A 26,222-nucleotide genomic window follows, 5' to 3' on the forward strand; every position below is an offset into this window, starting at 1 on the left:
GATTTAAATAACTAACTTATCTACATCATTGTTTTGAACCAAATTAATACTTTCAACTTGACCCTCGCCCGTATTTGTGTTTTTCCATCCGCGAACGTATAAGGTATAACCCCTTGCCGTTTCGCTCCTGATCAAGCTAGAGCTTCGCGGAAAAAACGAGCGTGTTGCCCGTGACGAGAGGAAGCCGATGATACCCAATTTTAAGGTCCTAGGTCATCGGTTGACCTTCCAGGTCAGGTCAATGACCCAAAAGGCGGGAAAATTGGGACCTGTTAGAACGTCGTAGTGTGGCTGCTATGGGGTTTTTTCGGGGTGCTGATCACGAATATCATGCTAGTTTTGTTCACAGATGATGTCTTCATTCATTTAGGCCAGGTCGGGTTAGGTCAGGTCAGGTCAACCAGTAGAGGTCCTGCCGGGTATTTGTAGTAGGTGTCAACCGCCTCTGACAGCCTCGTAACATGTTACGAAGGCACCAAAACTACTTTGTAAACGTTCATGTGATTGCTTAATTCGAATTCAGCTAGAAAAAACTGGCCTAGAAACATGTCAAACTCGAAAAAGTGAACCGAGGTCACCAAAGGTCAATGAACTGACCTGACCTTCAGGTGACCTTTACACCCACCCTAATGCATGGGGGCAACATCATATCACATGTTTGAACGCTTGAAACCACGAAAAGACTGCAAACGCGCTGCTAATGCGAGCCGACATACGCTGAATCGCGGTTCCGGCCAAACATGGTCTCGAAAAGTAGGTCACAGGTCAAAGGTTATTTGCGTCAGGGTCATGAAATTTTCAGGGTAGGTGTAAAATTGATCAACGCGAGGGTACTAAAATTTACGTCGTGACCGGCCGCTTTTTACGCGAGTTATTTGCGAAAAACCGAGGGGAGTCCGTTCGACCCCCCCCCCCCCCCTAAAGGGCGAGGGCTAACTCACAGTCCGAACTCCGAACAAGTTCGGTCTTGTTTGTGAATTTGTCGGAGCATCACCTAAATCTAGTAGAGATGATGGAGGGAAACTAGGCTTTTAAGGAGGGAAGGGAGTCGGTGGCGGTCAGGGGCACTACAAGCTGGTGACAGGGCTGACATAGGTACCATGTTTTGATAGCGTGACTGAAACTTTTTGGGTAGCCAGGAAATCGCATGTGAGAGCCTATTGAAATTCTTACATCGGCCTTTATATGCACCAGTCGTATACTGAGGTGCGGGATTTGGCATACGATTTCCAGACAATCGAAAGACTGTTTGGAGCCAACGAAGGAAGGAATGAGTGAGTACTAAGTTGAAAGCATTAATTTGGTTCAAAATAATGATGCAGATAACTTAGTTATTTAAATCTAAATATCTTATGACGAGAGCGATTGGCATTTTTGGTATGCAGTGTTATTCATTGAAAACAGGTCAGAGCGTTTCAGTCTTTAATTTAGTGGTCGCCGCTTACTTATCATGCGGCATACACGCCGCACCGCACATAACCGCCAATCCCGCAACACAGCTTAGATTTCGAAGTAAGCATTTAGTCTCACCCGGCGACACCCAGACCGACTCCGATTTCAGTCCGGCCGCCTGTATGGTAACGAGTCGGGTCTGCTGAGGTGCGGGAATAGACCGGCTCTAACACCCATCTAAGGTGACCTCAGCCGCACCATATCCTCAACTTCTCGGGCGTTCCTTACCCCACCGCTGGCGCTGTCTCTGTTCTGTAGGTCGCAAGGTTTTTCTCCGCCGCGGGAAGTCGTACATGGGCGTCCAGGGAGGGTATCGCTGTCAACGGTGGGTCGGTGACGGGTGTCGGTGACAGCCGGTGACGGCTGACCGGTGACCGGTCCTCTGAGCCCACCGGCCGACCGACCGGACAGAGAGGAAGCCCCAAAAGAGGAGGTGGCGCCGGCGTCAGAGACAGGGGTCACGGGTTATAGACAAAGGTCTGCCCGACATCGGGAGCTATACGGCAAGACAAAGGTCGATGGAACGTAAAATATCAAAACATCAAATGAATAAATGAACCGAATAACTTTAACTCGCTTAAGCACAGACGAACGATGCGCTTACAACAACCTTCACATTGCAAAAAATCAGAGCTTCATGTCCCCTCCGTAATCATCTGACGACCACCTGTCACCAGCCCTAGCTCCCCCTCTCGACTGCACATGTCCCGCCGATGTCCCCCGCCGTGCACCGGTGGAGCTGGGCCCGTCTGGCCGCGGTTTCTTTGATGTTGCAGCGTCAGCACGCACCGTGGACGCGTCGCCAGGACCGTGCATGTAGCACGGTCTGATCGCTCGAGTGACAGCGGAGTGGTGGTGCTGTTACAGACATGAGGACCTCGGCCATGGCTTACAGTGGAGTGATGGCTAGTCTACGGCACTGGAGCAACGCATCGGCGCCAGCTGTATCAATTCTTCGAGAATATGCATGTGTCCTTATAAAAAATATTAGAATAAATCGGAATATCTTGGTGCTTGATGACATCTGTTTCCTGCATTTCAGGTAATATTTGGTTCTATTTTATGAACGTTATATTGCCAAATACCAGCATGGCTCATTCTTGAGATGGTTATAACTAGATCATGCTGGTATCGAATCGACTCTTCTTCTTCGCCATACATCCCTTTCATATTTTGGCCTATACCCTTTTTCCAAGTTTTCTGATCTCCCCTTGCATAGGCGGCGGAACGGGGAGGGCACCGGGGCACCGTGCCCCCCTTTGATTTTGGCATTTTAACATTAGCCCTATGGGCTTTGCATGGAAAGAATGGGACCAAAAGTTGGCGGTGCCCCCCCCCCCCCTTAATTGAAGATGTTCCGCCGCTACTGTCCCCTTGTCATGGTCAGTTATGCCTGCCTCCCACCCTGCACCGGGTCTGTCCGTTAGGTCATCATTAGGGCCGGACCCCGCTGGTACCGGAAGTCCGGAAGCAGGCCCTCCTCCCACGGTGGTCGTAAATTCGTGTCACGTGTCTGGCCGACGTTTGGAGAAATGATTACACACCATGCGACGGTGCTGTGGCCGAAATGGCGTCGCCGACAGGCCCCGTACAAACAGCCCAGGAAAGGGGAGCGACGGACGAAAAACGCGACCACGGAACACTCAAGCCAGGGGAGAGAAAACGTGTGGGTGGTGTGTGGTGCTGCGACAGACAAGATTTGTGTTCGGACGGTACTAAATGAGCTCCAGTAGGCAGTAGCACTGTTGTCCGATTTACTTTCAATGAAATGAACAGTAAGGTAATAAAAAATAGAGCATTTAATCTTTGGAACAGTTTTGTCAGAATCTCAATTTTTATTGTACAACCTTTTCCGAGATCGTCCATTTATGCCTTTTTTCATTGATGATTTGTATGAACTTTTAGACACATCTCATAAAAATGTAGAAATTACAGATAAAAAGACGGAAATCAAATAGGTATTTTAGAAGGATAGGTGCATATTCGGCCACGACCTTTTGATTCGTCTGGTTGATAGCTTCTGTCAAATATGATTCGTTTGTCCTTAAAATGATTTGAAATGATTCCCAGCTCCTCTTTCATTTCGACACTGCATTATCACCGATTTCTTACCGAAATGCTCCATTTTAATGGTAGATTAGAAGGTTCAAGCGCATTCGACTGGATATTTATCCGATGACAACGTGTATTTACACGTATTTACGTATTGAAAAGCATTTATGTACGTACGTACCGCAGTTGTTTGTAGTAATACGAGCAAGTGCACCGTACTTTTGATCCGGATGAGCCCTATGACCCTCTATGATTATTTCCAAAGAGCGACTGCCGATCTATCGTTTGATAATTTATTTCAGTTTACATTGTAGCTTCTTTGCCGTATGTCAAGGACTGGGTAGACGTCGGCACTGTGTGTTTTATATGCTCACTGAGCAATAAATAGACGCCACTGGAGGCCCATTGGCCTTCAGTCGTTCATGTCAATACCTGTACGTCACCAGCCGTGCATAGCAGCTGTGTACGTTTCAGCAGCAGCAGTATACACCTCCGTCACTTGTCCGACCGTTTTTGGACGGATCGACCGCCGCGCTAGCGACCGCTGACCGCTGGAGTCGGTCCGCGGTTCGAGGAAAATAGCCGAGTGGTGACGGTGCCGACCACTGCCGAGTGGCCGTCACCCAGCGACGCGACCGACGCCGCGCGGACCGTCGGTGGCGACGGGACGAGCCGCGGCCGCCTGCAACCGACTGACACGACGCTCTGTGAGTTGTGATTGGAGCGAGTCAGACAGATGAATTTAGCTTACGAGTTAGGCACCATATGTTGGTCTCGTAAACTGAATGTTACTAACATGTGTCCTGGACGTCCAAGATGTCGTCAACCCCCAAAATGACTAGGTGGGCAATGGGCATCATCCTCCCAGTCCATCGAGTTTTATGGAACTCTCCCTTCCCAATCTACAGAAACACCGATGGCCATTGAGCACATAACTGGCAAGTGCAGGCTATCCAAAAGGCATTCGTCGAGTAAAACCAAGGGGCAAAATCAGCCGCTTTTTTAGGCGCGGAACTCGGAAGTCGTAATGTAGGCGGCAACTCTTGAAGCATGACAACGGTGATATACTCGCATAAACTCAGATAGGCATTGTAACATGTGCGCGGCGCACCACTACCTGTCACCACTTCCCGTCTGTCCGGCGTCGGGCGTAGATATGTTCCATCACACCTCTCCCCGCCCTCAGTTTTCGCCCGCTCCATCAGCAGGCCATCTGTGGGTGGGCGCCAGTGTGCACCAAGTGTGTCATCACGTCCACGCCGTGCGAGTGCCGCACCCTGACCCCACCGTGTGGTCACTCTCGTCCTGCACGGTCATAAGCACATCTCTGTGACACGAGGCCTGTGAGGCGCATGTCACCGAGACCACAACTATCACACTTCGCTTCGCTTACCTACCTATAAAGTTTAGCGTTCCCTGTGCCTCCCCCCCGCGGATTGATATATGTAAGCAAATTGATAAAGGCAAATATTCGACTGGAATTTTTAATCCAACTTCCGAATTTTGATCCTCCCTTCAACACACATGGCAGACGCTTTATCATGTGTTGTGTTTGTTCAGCATTGAGATTTTGCTGTAGCCATAACAATGCCTAAAGACGTGGGTCAATATAAATCCGCTACGGGCGCTACTCATCCATTATAATCCGCTGTTGAGGACGCATCTCCGGTCCGTCGGGACATGTTTTCACCCCGGCGACAGCTCTTTCCGCTTGCGATGTTTGTTTTGACGGGGTGGTATGCGGACAATGCATAATAACACCGGGCGATATGTCAGTGTGTTTGTCCCGTCCGGCACCGGGGCGCGGAGCGGCGGATGTCCCGCTGTGCGGAGGTGGGAAGAGTTACCGCTCACTCAGTCCCGCCGACCATGAGTGCTGTAGAGTACCGGGGATCCATACCCCGGTTACATGGAGTGTGTTGATAGAGTCACCTCTTGTGAATGTGCTAGAATTCTTTTTTAAGAAATCAACGTTGCTGACACTCGGCCAGAGGCGGCCATACATTGTTTTTACGTGTTTTTTTTTTTTACAAAATTCTTACAAAACAAATCAGATGCAATGCTCCGAAACCCGCAGCTCAACCAACCTGCAACCGGCATACTGATACTGATACACCAAGACAACGCTTTAAACACAAATAAAATGCATGCAAACGAAGATCGAAGATCGTCCGCGACAAAATCCCAGCTCTGGGGGCGTCTCTGTCACCCGGTCGACAGTCTAACCGACGGCCTCATGACACTGACCTGTACCCGGAGCAAATAAGCCGTCAGCTGCAGCGGATTTACCGCCGGGGAAGTGACGGTGCCGACGAACCGAGACCACCGACCCCGACAGAGACGGACGGCTGTGTCACCTCGCCGCTTATTGCCAATTCCGCCCCCAGTCTGCTGTGGAGCTGATTCGGCTCTCTAAAATATCGCCCTCTCGCCCCCGGCATCCCGCCCATCGCCAATTGATGAGAAGAGTGGTGTGTTTTTTCCTAGGTGCCTCAACTGCCGGGAGGTTCCTATATGCAAGCGTCGATCGCCAGCGTGAAATATTTATCGGGCGCCAAATTGAAATCGGGAGAGTCAGGGGCGGAAGTTTGCCTCGGGAGGGCCCGGTGATATACTTCGATGGCCTCTGCAGGATGAGATCAGCCGGCCAATCGCGCCATTTAGAAGACGGTTTGCAGTAAATGACATCCAATATAGAGTGTTAATGAAGGCGCCCGAGTTGGTCTTTGTGCGCCAACAGAGCCGACAGGCCACACCGTCCGGCCCATTGTGAGCTCCCGCTCCCGGCCCGATCAGCTGGTTTTTACCTCCTGGCCTCTCCAGACGGCCGGAGGACTCAAACGCTAGCGATTTGTCTCCGGGACACTCATCGACGGCGACGGTCCCTCTCGAGGCGCTGCCCTGAACTCACTGCCGCGGAAGGGTGCTTCTGGAGATACTTCGATGAAGAAGAAGATGCAAAAACGCATATTTTTTTTTTAAATAGCTTAAAGCAACAGCTCCGAAGTTAATCACCTACCAGCGTTGCCTATACACTTATACAGTGCACCGACAAGGCAAGTAGCTATAGGATGCCAAGTGCCAACAGTACGCTTAGGTGTCAGTCCGTTATTCAGAGGCGAGTGTCAACTGTAATTCAATGAAAGGCGTAATCACTCGGCTAAGGTATAATGATAAATTATCTGTATTACAGCTTGGGTATTGTGCAGATTCTGTCTGAATTAGGGGAAGGAGGGTGAATTGCGCCACCTTTAGGAAAAACGCTAATTGTAAGAAAACTGCACACAGAAAAATATTGACACCGTTAGCGGTGTAATTGCACAGTACATATCTGAGCACTTGAGGAAAGTTAATTTAGTCCCTTCCCCGCTTAAATTACTCGCTTAAATTACTACTACATGTAGCAAAACACCCAACCCTCCTAACAGTGTTCTATTACCTTCTTCCTGGTGTTCATTTGGAAGCGCGAGTAATTTAAGCGGGGAAGGGACTAAATTAACTTTCCTCAAGTGCTCAGATATGTACTGTGCAATTACACCGCTAACGGTGTTAATATTTTTCTGTGTGTGCTGGAGATATAAGCATGCACTGGTAACCATTTCGAAGAGGAACTCATTGGCTACGATTTAAGAGCCTGCCGATCAATTAAGAATGTTTCGTTTGCTTCTGACAGCTGCTTTTTCAGAAACATGTAAAAGGGCGCATTTGCCAACAACTGCTGTAAATTGCGCCATGGGGATGGCGCAATTAGAACCCAATTGCGCCCTATACTTTAACATGGCTAAGCGAATGAGACGGAATGCATACACCCCGGCAGTGCAATGTCATTGCGGCTTACTTTAACATTCATAATGTTATTCACGCTGGTTAAATAATAAATGTCGGTGTAAATCGCGATGTATTTTTGCCCAGGTAGATAACTTTACATGTGTCCGTACGCTTGTAAACGTGCAACGAAAACGTTTACTGTAACCGACTAGATATATGTGAACGTATGCGCTTATACGGTTACATTTTCAATCGCTTCTCTCAAAATTAATAATTTTTATCGTTTCGATAGCTTTATGACATAAGTTTTTACTTTTTGTCATAGCTGTCACCTCTCACGCCTGAGTCCATGTTGAAAATGTCGTATTTTGTCAATTACACCACAAGTTCGTAGCCTAAATGGCAGCTGCATTAAAAGTTTGACGAGAGAAATAATTTGCGGACTGACGACAGCGGGTTGCTCCCCTGCCTGACATTAAACTCCTTCTTTATTGCAATCAGTTAATGATGCATTCATACTGTCGTGATACAATAGCTACACCATTATTCTATTTGCGCCCCCCTGGCACAATTGCCATGGGCGCAATTAAAATTGAGGTACTTTTTAATAAAAGCGAAGAAGTTATCATAAAGATGTTGAAGGAAGTTTACTGTTTCAGTGAAATATAATGAAAAAAAGGGTTTTTCTTTCTAAACGTCACTCTGAAAATCACACAAATATCACAAATTTTTATAACCAACGGTTCAAACGACTGCAAAAAAGCTAAGGAAACGCCGTAACATCTTTGATGGCGTAATGAGCCTTGCTGATTGGCTTCGTCGGAGGGCTTGGGCCATAAAAGGAACTATCCAGTGGGGAAATTAATGTTTTCGAACACAAAATTCAAAACATGCCATTGAAACCGTGGGAATGTTGGTGGGCGCAATTGGTTAGGAGGGCGCAATACACCCACTTTCCCCTACCCCCCAATGCCGGCGGCACTACCTACTGAGCATGGATATAACTGGATTGCCTTGGCAACAAACATACAAAAATATTTTCCCAAGCTTTCGGGATGCAGGCCCACAGCTGCAGTGTAGCTGTAGGTACATGCCTCGACCCTGTAACACTTCGAGACATCTGCTGGGAACTCATCAACAAACATGCATGATGCACTTCCTGTTCAGAGATGCAGCGAGTGGCGTGCCGTGCTGCTCCCGGCGCGGAGCTCTCTGGAACAACAGCCGCTGTTTGGCTTGCATTCTTCTTTATAACATGCATTTCCTGTCTTGCCATGGTCATTCTCACTGTTTAGGCTCCGAGGTCCTTGCTATGGCCTGCATACGGCTGCACCTGTCCCTCTCTTCTACAGTGGCGGATCCAGGGGGGGGGGGCAAAATGGGCATTTGCCCCCCCCAAACGGCATAATTTTAACATTACGCCTATGGACGATACATGGAAAGAATCGATAAATTATTATGGTTTGCCCCCCCCCCCAAAAAAAAACTCTGAGCTGGATCCACCTCTGCTCTTCTACATGCATCGTATGTACAAATAAGAATAGCTAATCTCCAGCACTGCCTCCCATATTTTAAAATTTCAATGCGTTGCTCTTCAGCTCAGCATCTCACCGTTTCCAGTGCTGGTCTGCTCTGCTTATCTGACAAGTTTCGGGCATTGATATGCACCATCCTCTGCAATTCTGCGGATGTGAAACGTTTATCTCTAGTCAACTAATCGATTCCTTCTAGCATTTCCATGAGAGTGTTATTTATGACTGCCTATTGTGGATAATCTGTGTAAGGTCAGCTCAGTGTCCATTCGCTGCGTGCATAGCAATGACCGCGTATGTTCAGTAGTCGGCTTATCTGTGTGTAAGTATGAAACGAGCGGGGGCATTAACGAGAACTTAGTATGAAATTCCCTACACGCACCGCCCTTTCAGATAGTGGCATCGGACTGCAAGCGGCACGATTTGTGCGTGAAGCGTCGTGCTCTCAAGTCTCATGGCCTAAAGCCTGTCTGGAAATATAAATCACCGCACTGATTTAGGGGATTTAAAGGTATTAGTTTTAACGGGAGGGAATTACTGAGACACACTGAAGGTATGGTTATATGGCCTTGGAGGGTATGCTGAGTTAGGGGACTTCTGGACAGAAGCTGGCAGAGAGACATTGAATGGCAATCCATAGGCTGAAAGGATGTGGGCTGCAACACAGTCGTTATCCTTTTAAGACAAACCGTCGGCCTAATCGTACTTAATGGAGCCGCACCGGCTAAATTTGAATAATGACATTGTAAACTATGTAGTAAACCATGTAACAAGGTCTAGTCGTGGGCCTACGTGCAAGCTTGCAAGTGAATAATGTTGACATGCTGGTAAAGCGAGCTGACTGTTTGGTATTCTGTAGTTAAACGTGCACGAATTAAGCGCAATTCACACTTCACAGTTTATTTTTGCGTACGATGTCAAGTGAAACTTATTTGAATTTCATTGCACCCGTCAAGGAACTTGGTTGGAGCTTCGGCTAATCACGTTGTCAAAGCTATAGGGGAATTAATTATATTTCCTTTTATTTTAGTCTTGGGCGTGATGTTATCTAAGTCCAACTGTGACATGCAAAACAAACTTTTCAGCATTGAAACTTATATCAAGCTGTTATTGGTATTACATTGGCTGATACCAAAAACTTGATACCCGACTGAAATATATCATACTCACCTAATAGTGAGTATATGTAGGCAAGCAATGCTAGTCACCGTGCTGATAAGCTCATCTGTATAGACCGAGGTTTCCAAGTTATTCTCTTCATGCTCCACCTGTCCTTCTAACCACTTCAGCATACATAGGTAGGTTCCATTTGATTTAGTCTCGGTCTTCAGTCTTAACAATATACCATCTCCACTTTTCTACCCCCTGTCTCCCTCTCACTACATCTCTCCTCTACTTTTCCCCTCTCTGCCTCCCTGCACCCACCGGGCCCCTGTTTGTCTCTTTCCCCGTAATTGGCCGTACTCACACCTGCGCCGATCGGAGGTGGGACAAAAGCATCCCGGGGAGCCACCACCCTCCCCCGGTCCCTCCCCTCCCGCTCATACAGACCACGGTCACAGGGAGGGGATACCGACCTGGGGGATACACGCACGCACACGCACAGAGCAGGAGTCGGCTCCCGTCGGACCCGTGATAGGTCCGGTTTTCCAGGGCAGGTGTTATGGTGGGTGGGGATGGGGATAGATACCCGGTAATTGAGATGTCAGGGTCGGCGGAACAATCGAACCCGCTTTAGCAAACGACCGTACGCACAGTATCTTCATAATCGGCCTCATTGCCTGTATATTGGTTTGAATCGTCATTATCTAAGAAAAAGAAAACAACATTTTGTACTCAACCACAGTCTGCGAGAGTAAAGTGCGACAGTTTATTTGAAACTACATACCTATTTCAAAATAGTCAGCGAAACTCACAGTGTCATTCAATGATCACGATCCAGTGCTTTACAGCCGGACATCAGACCAAAGACCACGATGGTCTGGCCGGATTACGATGGTCTGGCCGGAGGACGATGGTCCCCTCGCGGCGCCGACCGCCCGACCAGCGCCCGGCCGCGCGGCGGACGGTCCGGTACCGCTGGCGGCGGACGGCGGGCCGCGGAGCCAGTCGGTCGCTGACGCCGGGTGAGTGAGGTGGTGCCACTCGGAGCTCCGCGCGCGGCGGCTGGTGCTCGAGTGGTGCCTGGCGGTGCAGTGGTTGGAAGGTGCTCAGGCCGGTCACAGCTCCCTGGGGCGCCCCTGGCAGATCGACCGGAAGGGGTGGTAATGACCCGGACGGAGCAGGGGAGGCAGAAATGGCCCCCTGTGTGGGGACAGCGGGACGGAACTGCCACAGCTGAGTGGTCGATTGAGTGCCTCGTAAATGCCACGTGCCAAAATAAGGGCATATTTCGTAATTAACCGAAGAGCTGTTGTTACTTGCTGTAGTCATTTATGGGCCTTGTGGTAAGGTTGATAGGTAAATGGATTCTTATGGTTTACGAGGGCATTCAATTTTATAGGGAGGGGTTTGTTGCAGCGTTCACGGGTTCAGCGAATGAGATCACTTACAATGCACGCTGATTCAATTCAGGATTGATGTCAATCACTCGTAAGCCACTGTCTGCTGACAGGGTGGGTTCCGGCAGAGAAAGCGAAGAACTGTGCAAGTGCATACGCAATTCACAGAGAGGCGCATTGGATCACTTTATGTAGTAATGCGTATTCTTTGTGGGCAAGGGGCCATCCGGAGCCATTTCCGCATCCTCTGGTGATCAGCCTTTCCGCCGTTCTTGGACGCTTCATGAAAGGGCCGTTCCAGCACCTCACCTTTCCAGCTACGAATATTCCACCCACAGTTTGACCCCCGTCACCACCCGTTCACTTCATTCACTGCTGCCGTCACCGCCGTTGGTTCTCCCCAGCTCTGGCATCAGAAACTGGCCTCTATGACGTGATTGTGATGCTACGCGGCCTGCACGTCAGCCGGTGTGACGTGGCCACACGGGCCGCTGAGGTCCTGGGCGGGGACCGTCAGTCACAGTTGACACGTGGTGGATTAGTCGGCAGGCCATCTCATATCAGTTGGGCCGGCTTGTTGGTCTATGACCATTTACTTATTACATAGTGTGAAAAGCATGTGTCCTCTTCTGGGCTCCGTTCTCAGATTTCCTTTCAGTCTTTTTGATCACTCATCTGACCACCGAAGCCGTCAGCTAATCGAAGCAGTCCTGCAGCTGTCCCCATTTCGTCTGCGCCGTCCCCGGGTCGGCCGCACTTCCGGCCGCCGACCGCACCTGGTCGGTCGTCAGGGGCGCCGTCCCACGGTCTGGGGTCGTGGAATGTGCGCCGGCGACCCGACCACCTGATCCAGATCAATGGCGCCGCCGCTCACCGCCGGCTGGCTGCAGCTCTGGAACTAATGACGAAACCTGGTCACAGACCGTCACAAACTTCCGATCTGGGCGCAAAAAAGCGATAAAATTAAAAATCCAGATGTATCTGAAAAGGTCTTGAAGACATCACTTGATATTTGTTAATTATATATTTGACTGTTCGCAATGCCGCATCAACTTCAAACTTTTATCCTGGTTCGTTTAATATTTTTCCCATAACCGTCGCGCGGCAGTGTGGGAATTGATGCGGGTGCCGGCCTCCGGCGGGCGTTTCCCGGCCCGCTGTAGTTAGGTCGACTTCTGTTTGGATTATCCATCGATCATCGGCCGTTGTCGGCAATATGCCACCGGACGCCACACACATGATCTATTCTGTCCCACGCCCATCATAAGCCGCAAACAAGATCCGTCTCGGGTAGACCACAAATTCAGATAATTTAATTTGTGGGAAATTTTATAATTTGTTTGTTATTTTGACGCAGTTGGTGTGCATTTATCTAACCTTCGCCTCACGCTCACGACCAACTTTTTCCAAACAGGTAGATGATATTTCATTTCATTTTAAAATACTGTTTTTCCTTTAGTATCATCCATCAGGTGCATTTTTAATAGCAGTTCCGTGTCAAATCAGCCAGACATAGTTATTCGGCCCCTCTAATGTTTATTGTGTTGAAGGAATAGGCGATTTTATTACTTATTTTAAATCAATGACCGTAAAAAACGACGAAGGCTAAAAAGACGACGAAGGCTTGAAAATGCTATTCAGCGATAATTTACTAGCTGACAGGACTGCAAGTGAACGGGCTTTGAACACAAAGAGCTCATAATCGTCTTTTGTCACATTATGTACTCACATTAATAATGTATTGAGGGTTCGCCCGGGCTCCACCTGGCTCTCTCGCGCCCACCGTACACCGACGCCGCCTCTGAAAGGTCCTTTGTCGGAGCACGCCGTGTTAGGGCCGTCAAATCTGCGCTATTGTGATACCCGGGCTCGTCCTGCGGCTATGGAAGCTCATGGTGACGGAGAGCTGGGGTGTGAGCTGTGTAGTTGCTGCTGCCGTTTCTGAGCTGATGTAGCCGTCTGTGGCTGCCTCAAAAGTGGGAGGTCGGTATGAGTCGTTCTTTGCCGCAGTTCGGTCCAGAAGAGGAGAAACCCGGCCTGCCTGGAACCGCCCGTCCCGTGTCAGGCCGCAGTTAGCATCTCTCTATTTCCTGCCGTCCGCCCGCCACAACAACGGACCGCGGGCGCGTCGGCTCCCCTCGCTGCCTCTCATTTACGGCGCCATTGGGCCGCGACCTTCAGTGCGCCGCGGCCATTAGTCGTTTGAGCGGACCGCCAGCCGGGCTTTTTGCCCGAGGCCGCAGCAGATAGAGCCGTCAGCGCGTGGCGCCCGTCCCGCCCCCATCCGGTGTCACGTCCGCCCTCCTTTCTGCGTCCGATGACGCGCTCGTCACTCTCGTCCGCCGCACCATTCCAGTCCACTGCTGCAGTTTACAGGACGTCACGCCACTATGGGTGTGCCTCTCTACGCACGCATGTGCGCCCATCTTTCCTCACGGTCTTCTAAGTCGCTTCAGCCGTGAAATGGCCCATCAGCGGCTGTCGCGAGGGACGGAGGGGCGGAGCTGAGAGGTGTTGGGCCCAGCTCTGCACGCCTTGTCGGTACTCCAGTGTCGGTACTACGGTGCAGAATTACAAACGACCGATATCGGCCGGCAGCGGTGGAAGTGTGGTGACATGCCCCGCAGACAGTTGACAGACAGTCTGGGTGGAGTGCCCGACAAATGGGACGCCCTTCTGTCCGCTGAGAGGGACTGTCAATTCAACCATCACACCACCGGGTGTGAACAGGCCTCAACTGAGACGTCTTACTGCCGGGATGGGTGGGGCGTCAATTGAGGCGTTTTACCACCCGCGGGAGGTGTGAACAGGGCTGCAGCGCGGCCGGCGGCGTCGCGCCAGATGGCCACTCAATAGACACGTTCCACCCCATGCTGATCGACTGATTGGACCGTGATGAGGCGGCGCCCGAGGCGGCAGGACTCGGCCGTGAACGGCCACTTCCGCATTGTTGTTTTCATCTCCCGGCGCGGACCTGGCGACGTTGACGACGGCGGTGGCGGTGGTGGCAGTGGCGGTTGTTGCAGTGAAAATTTAGCGACAACGGAGAGGTGCGAGCGGCGTGGTGGGGGATGATAGTTAGTTGTGGCGGGCAGAGTAACTCACTAGCGAATGGCTCCCGTGGCGGTAGGATGGACCTGGGGCGGGCTGATATATGTCAAGGGGGAACTGGGGTGGAGCTGGGCCGTCAGAAGTCCCCAGGGATCAGGGGGAGGGAGGCCCGGAATCATTGCCATCCAGATGCCGCGGGTGTGAGGTCGGTGCCCGACTTTGTTCCACTCAGCGCCCTGACCTCCGACCTCTGACATCCGACAGGAGAGTGATCAAGAGCTGCTCGCGTCCAGCTGAGTGGTCAGATGTGCTCGAAAGCTGCGCGTGATCTCTGGAAGTGCTAACCTCAGACTAAGACGCATTCAGGACGGGCGGCGGTCAGAGTTAATCTGCGAAGTGATTCACTGTTCCCCGGCGGCCTGTTGACGGGTTCCGGCGCCAATCTGCCGTGTCAGTGGAGCTGAGAGTCGGCGGTGAAGTACCTCTCGGAAGACTGAAGGAGTTCTGAACAGAGGCGGTCGCGCCCGCGCCCGCGCCCGCCCAGGGAAGGCGGCTGTGAAGGGGGCAGCCGCGCTGGCCGCCATGGCGCGGGCCCGGCCGGCGCTGGTGCTGGTCAGGACTGCTGCGGTGCTGGTGCTGGTGACGGTGCTGCTGGCGCCGGTGAGGGCGTTCCAGCCGGAGGAGCAGCTCCAGTACGGCCACTACAGCCATCGACTGCGGCATCACAGAGGTGAGTCCGGGGCCGTCATCTTACAGTGTCCTCAATGCCCTAGTCCCATTGCAGTACCCTCAGCCCTATCAGCTGCCTCAGCTCCATCAAGTCCCTCAGCTCCGTCAGCACCCTCAGCTCCCTCAACCCCATCAGCTCTCTCAACTCCGCAGCGCAGCCCCCTCAGTTCTCCTAGTTCCAACAGCTCCATCAGTGCCCTCGGTCCCTCCTAGCCCACTTGAGAGGCTGTCGGAGCGTCTGTGTGCTGTTCTCCACGTTTGAAACTTGCTGTGAAGTGCTTTCATGTCTGTTCCGAGACTATGAAGACACTCCCTTCGTTTTAATCACTGGCCTTAGCGTCCGAGCGAGCTGCGACCAGGAATTAAAACCACAGATATTTGAGAGGCTGTTCAACCCTGCGGTCGACAGTTCCCCGAAACCCAACAAAACAACCGGACTCAGACCTCAAACGCTGTGTTTCCGCTAGGCATGATGACGCTCTCGGTGATTTATAGGCTTATTTTCAGTTTACCAGAACATGACCATTGCATTATTGCCTAGCTGGAATATCAACAAAATGCAAACAGTTTACCGCAAAACTTTTTTTGCGTCGTTTTAAGCATAGCATGCTCCCAACTTGATTTATTGTTTTTCAGTTCACTTGATAATAAATAATCTCAGGTGGTTTCAGATATTAGCTGACATTCCTACGGATAAATAGGAACTAATCTTTTGTTGAGGCCGTCGTTGCATGTCTGTTTGATAGTATTGAAACCTCCAATAGCATTATATTCGTTAACCGTGGATCGGTGGATTGCTGAAAGCGCGAGATGTAGCCATCATCGAGAAAGGCTGAAATGTAATACTGAGCATACGCTATCTGACGCCATATGGCATAAGGGATAAGCAGTCCTTTTGTCTGACGGGGAATGGCCACCTGACGGATGGCCCGCTCCCCTCTCGGAGGCTCCCATATCACCCCGGCCAGGCCGGTGCAGGCGACTCGCGATCTGCCACTCTCTGATTAGCTCCATTGATTCTGTGTTTTCCGCTGCCACTGAGCTAATCATAGCGGCGGATTATGCACGGCGGCTGCCCGGCCAGCCGTCGCTGCAGCACCGTCCCTCGGGACCGGGGAGGCGCGCGGCCGAGCGGCACATCAGCTCGCCGTCAGAGACCGCCGATGACGACAAATACGACGCCGCCGAGAGTGGCGAGCCGTCACATCCCCGGCCGGAAGGGCGGCCTTCCGCCGTCCGAGCGCCAGGAACGCGTGTGCCACGGCCGAACACTGACCGTTTTTGCACAGTCAGCGAAATGGACGGCCTTTTTAGTCGGCGTGACCCGACCCTGAACCCGTCGCGGCCGTCGGACTTCGACAATCGCGGCGCGGGGCGCCACAATCGTCGGTGACACGTCACGGTCACGGCAGCAGGTCGCCGGGAGATGTGACCGCGGGTGGCCGAGCTAGCGCCCACTGAGGTACGCACAGTCCGGCGCGGTGATGTGGTTTCAGAATCCTGGCGGCCCTCCCGGAGATGACCGGCGCTGGCGCCGAGCTCAGACGATGTTCAGACCTCAGAGCCCACAGGGTGCTGAATGTCACCTCTGATGGCGGCTTTGTGCGCCGGCTGGGGTCGGGTCAGAGGTTGCCGGGTCAGGTCGTCAGTATGCACGGTGGGAGGTCGACAGGGGAGTGACGTCACAGCCGGTGACACGACGTCTCCTTGCCACAAACCGTCGCCCTATTCACGGAGATGAATGGAAATCGAGGAAGCCTCGAAGGTGAAGTCGTGACGCTTTTTACCAGTGAGAATGACGTGCAAAATTGTGAATAACTAATGTGACAAAGGCATTGCATGTTCAGGGCTACGTGCTCATTAGAACCGTTACCCAATCTTTTGGTCTGATGTATGCTCGTTGTCAATTCGACGCATAATTATTGCTGCAATCATCACGACACATTTCTGCGACTGCGAGCATAAAGAAAAAAAATCGTGCATTGTCGTTCCATCACCCACGTCTCTATCGATATTCTGCGCGACTCACGCAGCTTATAATATCAACGTTACCGCTGCAGGCTCAGCTTATGATGATGGGCGAGCTGTCACCTATGCGATCGTACAATGAGTTGATAAGAGCTGTGTGTCGCGCTGCTGCTGCCTCAGCGCTCCGACAACCCCGCCCTGAGATTGGTCGTTGATCAGAGGTGTCACTTCGGCGCACATTATCGTTCATCTTTACATGCAGTCACGAAGCACCGACTAACAAATCGGTCGCGATTACATGGTAGGGCGAGCATCACGCAAACTGTCGGGTCAGCGCTAACAGGAGAAGGTTGAAGGTCGCGCGAGTTTGGGCTGAATGAAGATCGTGACACGCTCCTTGCCGGTGTGGCTGCTCGGTGTGCCGTAACCAGTGTTGCGTGTGAGCGGTAGTGAAATGAAGCGTGCGGCACACCCGCCGATCTTAATCTGTAGCGAAGGGAAACAAGTTTATGAGCATGTGCGTTTGCCCAGATGTAAACAGTTCTTAGGGATAGCGCGTCCCTCAATTTTTAGCCCCCTCTGCATATCTGATTCGTTACGCTGTCTGCCAGTCCTTATGTTGTTCCCGCTCGCTATGTGCCTTTCTGATAGTCCGTTAATTTGCCAGCCTCATATAGTCCTTCCAACTATATCGATCTGGCAGTTTGTCCCCTCTGCCAGCCGGCACGGTCTGTTCCCCGTCTCACTGCCACGCGCCTGCTGCCTGTCCTGCCCCGGTGCCCCGCTGGGTGGTAGATTGGTGTCGATTTTATCTGTCGGGGGAGGCGACTGCGCGTGGCTGATCTATGGGCCGGCTCAGGCAGTGTCCCCGGAGTACCAATATCCCCATCCCTCAGTCCCCAGCACCCCGAGCACTGCCCTGGCGCCTTCCCATCGGTGGCTCAACGCTTCCCCGCCCCCGCCGCGCCACCCGCGCCCAGGACGGCCTGCACCAACAATTAGATTACAGCACGCTCTTTGATACGTACGCACATGAAAGCGCGTGTGATCTCGTTTGGCCCGCCGCGTCGGTGGGTGTTGGATCCAGCCGGTAGCGTTTTTCTGGCATATTCTATCGAATCAGGTAATTGAGTTGGGGCCTCACGCTCCGCGGAACTGCCGGAGGGGACTGGAATCCACTGAGACGCTAATTGGCTCTCCAAGAATCCTGTTGATCCCGTGCCCTTTCTCTTGTGAAGGATGAGTTAATATTTTCACAAGAAAATGTTGTTTTTCCCTTGTTATTTCTTTGCATCCCATTCTTATACAGATGTTAGCAAATGACAGAGACGTTTAACACTGACAACGGACATTAAGCTTCATATTTGCAAAATACGACTAGCACGAAGTGACTGAGTCGCGAAACATTACACAGTTGTGCATCGTTGTAGATTGCGACAGGAGGTTGCACCACACCGACCTGAGGGTCAGGGTCTGCACTCCCAGAATCGTCGCTCTCATTGACAGACCAGGGTGCGCCTGACCTACTGAAGTTCTGGGACGGGGGACTTGGCGCCGGTAGCAGTGACGTTGGTTCCTCAGCCCCGGGGTGGCCGCACCCCGTGGGTATTTACAGCCGTAGTGTTGCTTCTAGATGTTTACCGTAACGATTGATTATGTCTTCGTCCGTCAATGGAAAGGAGTTCGACGAACCGCCCTGTTTATTCGTCAATCCTCATCGTGGCCGCCGGAAACATTATTCTTTACACATCCACGAGTTCTTCTCTGTCTCTCGCTAAAAATGCACTGGCCTGACGTGCGCATGTGATCACTTCCGAGACCTGCCGTAATACTGCATACGCCTGTACTCTCCTCCAGCCCTCTCCATCCTGTCGGCCCTCCGCTGACCGCGCGGCCCTCCACCTGCACCTGGTCCCGGAGCGCCGCTCCCCGTCCGACCGTCCGTCTGGACGGCTCGTGACCGGCGGCGCGGCGTCCGGCCGGCCGGCCGCGGCCTGTTGTCGCATCATTACGGCGCCATTACCGAGACCGTGCGCCGCTCGGCGCCGCGGCGCGCCTCTGTAATCAGCCGCGGCATGTCTCACTCCGCCGGTACACCAAGGCCGCCGGCCCGCCCTCCGCCGGCCGCGATGGCCGCAGCGGTGCGGCTGGCCGAGCGGCAGCTGGCCGCCGTGCCCATAGTTGGCCTGCGCTACGCTACGTTACGCACTACGTTACGCTACGTTTGCTTTTTTGGCCAAAACTACGATACCGAATTACGATACGTTATATATTGCTACGTTACTGAATTACGGTATTTGTTAATTAACGCAGCAAATTATTTTATCGTACTACGTTATGCAATATGTCATCATCCGCTACCCAGTGGAAACGGTTAGTCTCTAGTAAGCCAAATACAGCGCACAATGATCGCCGGCTTTGCAGCATCGTCGGTGCGGCGGTGCCTACGCGCTACTCGCTAGATGCGCTGGACTTCTGACAGGGAATTCCCTGGGACTCCCCAGTGGGAAATCCCCGGTGTCGGTCCGGCCCGAAGAAAGACTCAGTGGTATTCATATAGCAGGCGTCTCACATCCGTGTAAACGGCCGGAGGTCTGGTAACGATATGAGTAAACTGAAAAAAAATATGTAACTTGTACAAATACAGCTGACCTGTAATTGCTACGGAATTAGAGTTGCAAAGTTTTCCCCAAAGGCTGCTACCGGCACCGCCCCGCCCCACAAAAATTTTCTGGGATACCGGCATGCTACCACGCCCCAAGCAAAAAAACCGCCAAATTACCGGCATACTAAAAACCCTGCATTCTTGATTCTAGCTGACCCCTGCAAGAGATGCCACATTTTGGCAGTTTCAGTGCCCCTCCCACCCAACAGCCATCCATTGTCCAACCACAAATACCAGCAGGCTGATTTTGGCTGAGTTGGCCCCACAAATACCCACAATTTTGAAACTCCATTCCAGTCTATACCTGTTAAAATATCACCTGTAATCAAAGAAGTATTGCCTACAAAAAGACTATTACATTCATCAAAAAGGTGAGGACAAAAAGGACTTGAATTACTGAAATGTGTTTACTGTTTTTGAAGACTGGACAGCACTGAGAAAAAAATTGACTCCATATGGGTCAAAACTCTTGAAAATGCTCCCCTGAAAACTCCTTAAAACCATTGATAACTCCCTTTCCAGCAGAGTTATTGAGTGTGTTCTAGGGTAACTTCGACCCTTCCTCATTTTGCTAAAGAGTTTTCAAGAGTTCTTAATGGATGGCGAAATGACTCCATGTGTGACACTCCATAACTCTGTGACGCAACTCTCCATTACTTCCGAAAAACCTTTCCCGAACGTTCCGACAGGGGTAAAAGGGGAGTTACGAAGGGGTTTTAGCATACGTCGTGAGGAGCTGCCGGTGGCCGCCATCTTTTGCGCGTAGTACACAGCACGTTGTGCGGGGCGGCGGGCGAGGTGTTAGTGAAGAGCGTGTTGACTTAGACGGACCTGACCTATATACAGTGACGGATAATTGGACCTTACTTTGGATTTAAAGGTAAGCTTAGCTGTATTTCTCATCATGCTTTTATAGTGCAAAGTGTTATAATGCTGTGATGAGAACATACGGTAACCCCATGCTCTTGATGGGCTGGAATGGTCTCTGTAAGGGTAATTGATTTGTATTGTTCCTGAGTGAGATAAAGATCGGAAACAGCATGCTCTGAGTTTCTAGGTATTGGCAAATATCATACATTATTTCTCTCGAATAAATTGGAAAGTTAGGATTACACAAGCTTTACACGTCATGGATCCTATTGTTATTGCCCAATTATTTTAAAATCTATACCAATGACAAACATCAAATTTGAAGGAATTGCAAAGGAGAGCCAGAAAATAAAACTATCTTGGCATAAAAGCCTTGATTTTCCTAGCCCCTACATATATATAAAAAAAATCAGTTACCTACCTACCACTGCCACTGCCCATGAATGATGAAAACCACCGACAAACCAGCATGTTTAAATAAATTTTGTCTAAATTGTTGTATGTTTTTAGAAAGTGTTCATAATTGAATTCCTTCTTTAATGTTAACATGGTTACCTATGCGGCGTATATAACGTCTTTAGCTTATTTTTAGCGACCTCAACTTTTTGAGCGTTCAAGTAGGTACGTTTCATAGCATTGCCCTACTGTGTCTGCAACTAAGATGGAGGCTGTTAACTTGCCCTTTAGACTTTCACTGAAACTTAACTTTATCAAAATTGTAGTGCATAAAAAGTATGCTAACTTTGCAATCTCTCGCTTTCATTATTTTGACATCATGTGCCGAAATGCAGTATCAGTGCCAACACGTCAGGTCGCGTATGTCTCGTCTCGTCCATCTTGTCTCATCTGCCTACCTCTCAGTCTCCTCCCTCATTTCTTCCTTCCATTTTTCCTCGCTTCCTTTCTCACTCCCTCTTTCCCTCCCCTCTCTCTCCCTTTCTTTCTCCCTCTATCCCTCCCTTCCTTCCTGTTTTCCTTCCTTCCTTCCTTCCTTCATCCCTCCCCTCCTTCCCTCCCTTTCTCCTTCATTATTTCCCCTTCTTCTCTTTTTTTTCTTTCTTCTCCATTTCCTCCCACGCAATGTTAAGTGTACCTATAATTTCATGGTTATTAACATTTTGCAGGGGATGAGCTGGAGAGCCTGCAGCGCATCCCGCAAAACACGTCGGAAGCCAACGGAGGCCAGCAAAATATCCATCCCACCATCGTGAAAGGAGAGCCGGACGAAAAAGACGCAGTATTCGTCGAGGCCCAGGAGGTGGTAGGGTAGCGGCACCACCAGACCAAGCATTCCTGCTGTGGTAGGCCGCCTTTTGGATTCTTAACATCAAAACTCGCGACCGTGAAGCATATGGAGTGAGATCCCCGGAGAGCGTGCCGTGGCGGGATGTCGAAAGCGTTTGTTAATTTTTTAAGCCTCCCACCGCCCCGGACTTTGAATACACATTTCTTGAAATATATTTTTTATCTGTGCTTCGGTACACGAGCTTTGGGTGGTTACGCTATTCGTCCAATATTTATTTTCGGGGGGGGGGGGGGAAGGGCTGGAGTGGAGTGATGGGAAGTTTGGGTGAGTTTGATGGGGAGTAACAAGAGGTATACCATGAAGCTGTAAACGGAGTTTTGGGGAATCATGGAATGGAGTAATCGGGAGTAATTATGAGGCAGTAGGAGAGTCATTGAGAGTAATGGAAGGGAGTTTCAGGGAGTATGTTGTTTGTTTTGATAGGGTAAAGGAGAGTAATGAAGAGTTTTCTAAAACTGTAGGGAGAGTTACAGAGAGTTTTCGAGGGAAGTTTTGGGGTGTAATGGAGAGTTTTAGAGGGGGTGTAATGAGGAGTACCACCTGGGAGTTTTGGGGTGTCGTTTTGGTGAACTCCCCCTGGGGGTGTCATGCGGAGTCAGGATTTTTCTCAGTGAGTGAGCAGTAATCACATTTACATTTCACAGGTGTTCTACTTTTCCATATTCTCCTAAAATGTTGCAGGCACCAGCCAAATGTTTAAAATCTAGATGGTCAAAACATAGGTAAACAAGTACAGATTCGGCCATCTTCCTAACTGAGGAAGCGAGATCAGGGGCGTAACTTTTTGGTTTTCGTTGGGGGGCAACGCTGTCAGGGGCGCCTTTTTAAGGGCATGGGGGCGCCTCCCCGTGACTGTCTAGAAATAAGTCTTATTTCAGTTTACGACAGCATTTTTTTTTTACCATAGCACGTTGTTTTTGTGCCGTCGTGTTTTGGCACGTTATGTTGCAGTTTTTTTTTCTGAAATAGCGCGCCAAAAGCGCGGAATTATTTTGAAACCAAATACATTTTGAAAGCACTTTGGGGACTAGAGACCGGGGGCGGGTAGTGGAATTGGGGACCAGGGTATAGTGACGCCTTATTAAACAACGCATATGGTAGTTCTTCTAAAGAAACGAGACGAACTGATGAATTGACAAAAAGAAAAGAAAAAACAACTGATAAAAAGGCGAGATTAAAGAAACAAATCTGTAGAACTTCACCCCACGCAGAAGCAAGGGACGTTTTTACGCCTCCCCTTTTAAAGGGACCCTCCCACCTTAACATTAGATTTGAGTTGAGATAGCCAAAATGGGGTCCCTGGCTCACAATTACCGGTTTCGGCACTCACAACATCGAGAAATGCCTTAAATCGGAAATATTGAATTTCAAAATTGCAGCATTTTGATTCAGAGGGGCTAATGCTTAGGAATACCCCTCTGAATGTGTGACGTCAGCGCAAATATCTAACGATTTTTAAATGTTTGACTAAAACGTTTTGTAGCACGCGGTGGTATATGCTATTTGCGCGCAACATCTGCCGCAAACGCCGCACTTCTAAAATAAAGTCGCTAGAAACAGCGGAGATCTAAAAAAAAGTAAACAAAAGTAAAAGTCTAATATCTTGAAAACCGGTGAATATTTTTCGGTGAAATTTGGTAGATATTCGTTTTCGCTCTTTCTGAACCGAGCGACATCACTTTCATGCCAATTCATAAACTTTTTTGAAGGTGGGAGCGTCCCTTTAAGTTAAGAACACACTTCATACTGCATCTTTTCCGCACGTGTTCTAGAAGCAAACCAGTGGCAAAAATTTGCCCTCATCGAAAAAAAATAAAAAATTGCCCCCCCCCCCCCCGCCCGCGCCGGGCCGGGGGGGGGGAGTGAACACCTCCCCTGCGGTTTTTCGCAGATATCTCAAAACTCCGCGCCGCCGTTTTTGGCACACCTGTTCATGCATCTTTTTTTTTACACATGTGCAAATTTCAGACCCAGAGCTCTCAAGGTCAGGTCACCAGGTCACGTCAAAAGACCTCACCTCAGAAAAAAGTTGCAATCCTCGTCATAGCTACACCAACTGAACGATCGCCTTGAAACTTTCAGCGATTGATAAGAGTAACAGTATGTCTAAAATGTTTATCTCGGAATTTTGATATCAGTGACCTATGGTCAGGTCAATTTTGCGACCTCTCCATTATAAGTCAATGGGAGAAAATTGAAATGAGCCTTTTTTGGACGAATGGTATTTAGAACCCTCTCAAACATCGTTTCATAGGTAAACATGATACACTGAATCGGAAAAAATGCACCTGTGACCCCTCTGTGTGCCCTTGAGGTCATCTCAGGTCATAGACGGTCACCACCAGTTTTTTTGGCTGTAACTTTTGATAAAGGCGTGCTAGAGCGATGAAAACACTTCAGATGTATTCACCTCGACGATACGGATCGACTGATATGCAACATGACCCTTTTCGGTCAGGTTATGACCTTGACCTGAGGTCAAATTTTAAAAATGACCTTTCAAGGTCAAAAAATAGTTCATTCGACGCGTCTCGACGAGAAGAACATGATGCTGCCAAACGTAATGTCGTGGCACTCTTGAGTCAAAAGTTATTGCCGAAAAACAGTTTTCGTGAAAACTGCTATTTTACAGTTTTTGCCCTTTGGAGGCTAAACCGTTGACCTTAGGTCAAATCTGAGAACAATGGTCAGAAAGGTCTGTAAAAGGGCTATCGAATGCGCTTTTCCGCGGCGCTGTAGCTCTATTGATCCCGAGTTAGCCGTTGCAGTTTCCAAAATTGTTGAAATGGCCTACATTTGACCTTTGATGACCTCAGGCGACCTGACCTTTGACCTGACACAAAAATGACCGAGTGTTTCCGTCATTATTTTTGACGCTCTTTCGAATGCTGCTTACTGCGTGTCGCTACGTGGCCCAGGAGTCGAGTTAGACCAGACACCCCCCTCACCGCCCGGCGCGGAAGTCGCGGAGCACCAGCCCGGCGCGGGTTAATCCCAGGCTGAGAGCGTTCAAGCTTAGGTCACCCATATACCTCTGTATACCGAGACATGCAGAAGTCTGTGGCTCACCAGGTGATATCAAGTTATCACGAAATGATACAAATTACTCCTGCTTTGATCTAGAGGTGTCAAAACGTGAAAATTTTGGGAACCAGACTCGAACCAGACCCGGCTGGACATTTCTGGAACCAGTCGGACCCGGTCTAAGTTGGAATCGGAACCAGTTGGACCCGTTCCCCAAAAGTCAATTAAAACAAACCGTTTGTAGAAATCATTAATTGCATCGTGTAAAACAGCCCTTTTCCCACTGATAATACTTATGAGCTACAGTGTGCAAAGGAACATACATGAGCAATGTGACATATAGTGCATGCATGGCCTAAGCTTTTGAATTCATTTTAAAAGAGATGAAACGCAAAAATTACCCAACGTTTCGCATTTATTGCTTAGTCATGGGTGTTAGAGTGCGGTTGTGACACTTTGAATACATCATATGAAAATTGCATCTGAATCATACACTTTTTGGAGGAGAGGTCTTTTTCTGGGATGAATGGTCTTTTTCTGATAATCCTCATACATGAGCAAATGTTTTCTTTCCATTCACTTCATATTTTGCAATCATATGTAGTGTCCACTATGTATGGTTTATGGTAGGACCCGGTTGGACCCGCCAGAAAATTTCCAGGAACCGGTCCGGACCCATATGGGTCCAGACCGGTTCTTTTGACCGGGTCCTCGGGTCCACATTTTGCCACCCTTTGAACAAAAAAGATGATGTAGGATACCAGTATAGTCAGAGGAGCGCTAACATTGGCTCGATGGGTGCTATGAACCGTTGGGACGCTACGCCAAGCAAGAGTGGCGCTTTAACAGCAGGGATACCATAACACACAAGGCCCTGTGGGACGATTACATTGACTCAAGGGGCGCCCTTTAGAATCGGTGCGACACCGTGCAGAGGGCGCCATTCTTAACCACATCAATTTTAATACTCACTGCAGATGGCCTCCAAACTGTCTCGAGGGGTGCCTTCAGGAACCGATGGAACAGCCACCGAAATAGGGGCGCCGCTCTAGCTGCAGTGATGAAATAAGGTATTGACCGCATTGACCAGAGGAGCGCTTCATGTGGCTAAAGGGGCGCGTTGGTAAACTGGTGGGGCGCCACCCCATGCCCAGCGAGGGGCGTCGTACTTAGCAAGGAAATTATGTAAGTCAGAGGAGCGCGAACTTCGGCTCGAGGGGCGCTTGTATGAACCGTTGAGGCGCTAACCTAGCTAAGTGTGCCGTTTTAGCAGCAGGGATGCCATAACACACTATAGCGTGCTA

At 50.0% G+C, this 26,222-nt stretch overlaps 2 protein-coding genes across 3 annotated transcripts in view; one reads left to right on the forward strand and one right to left on the reverse strand.

Annotated features, from left to right (window-relative positions):
- The window catches only part of LOC122381454 (netrin receptor DCC-like), a 90,130-nt gene that overhangs the window by 59,550 nt on the left and 4,358 nt on the right, over positions 1-26,222 (reverse strand). The window lies entirely within an intron of this gene.
- Positions 10,842-26,222, forward strand: part of LOC122381453 (semaphorin-2A-like) — a 67,902-nt gene continuing 52,521 nt past the window's right edge. Inside the window, exons 1-2 of one of the 2 annotated variants that reach the window (XM_043365619.1) lie at positions 10,842-10,930; positions 14,621-15,086. In XM_043365619.1, the coding sequence (XP_043221554.1) occupies positions 14,939-15,086 (148 nt within the window). In that variant the 5' untranslated portion in view covers positions 10,842-10,930; positions 14,621-14,938. The other variant, XM_043365618.1, reaches the window with a different exon arrangement.

This window comes from Amphibalanus amphitrite, unplaced genomic scaffold (assembly GCF_019059575.1).
Source record: "Amphibalanus amphitrite isolate SeventyFive unplaced genomic scaffold, NRLGWU_Aamphi_draft 000120F_arrow, whole genome shotgun sequence".
In the NCBI taxonomy this organism is placed as follows: Eukaryota; Metazoa; Arthropoda; class Thecostraca; order Balanomorpha; family Balanidae; genus Amphibalanus; species Amphibalanus amphitrite.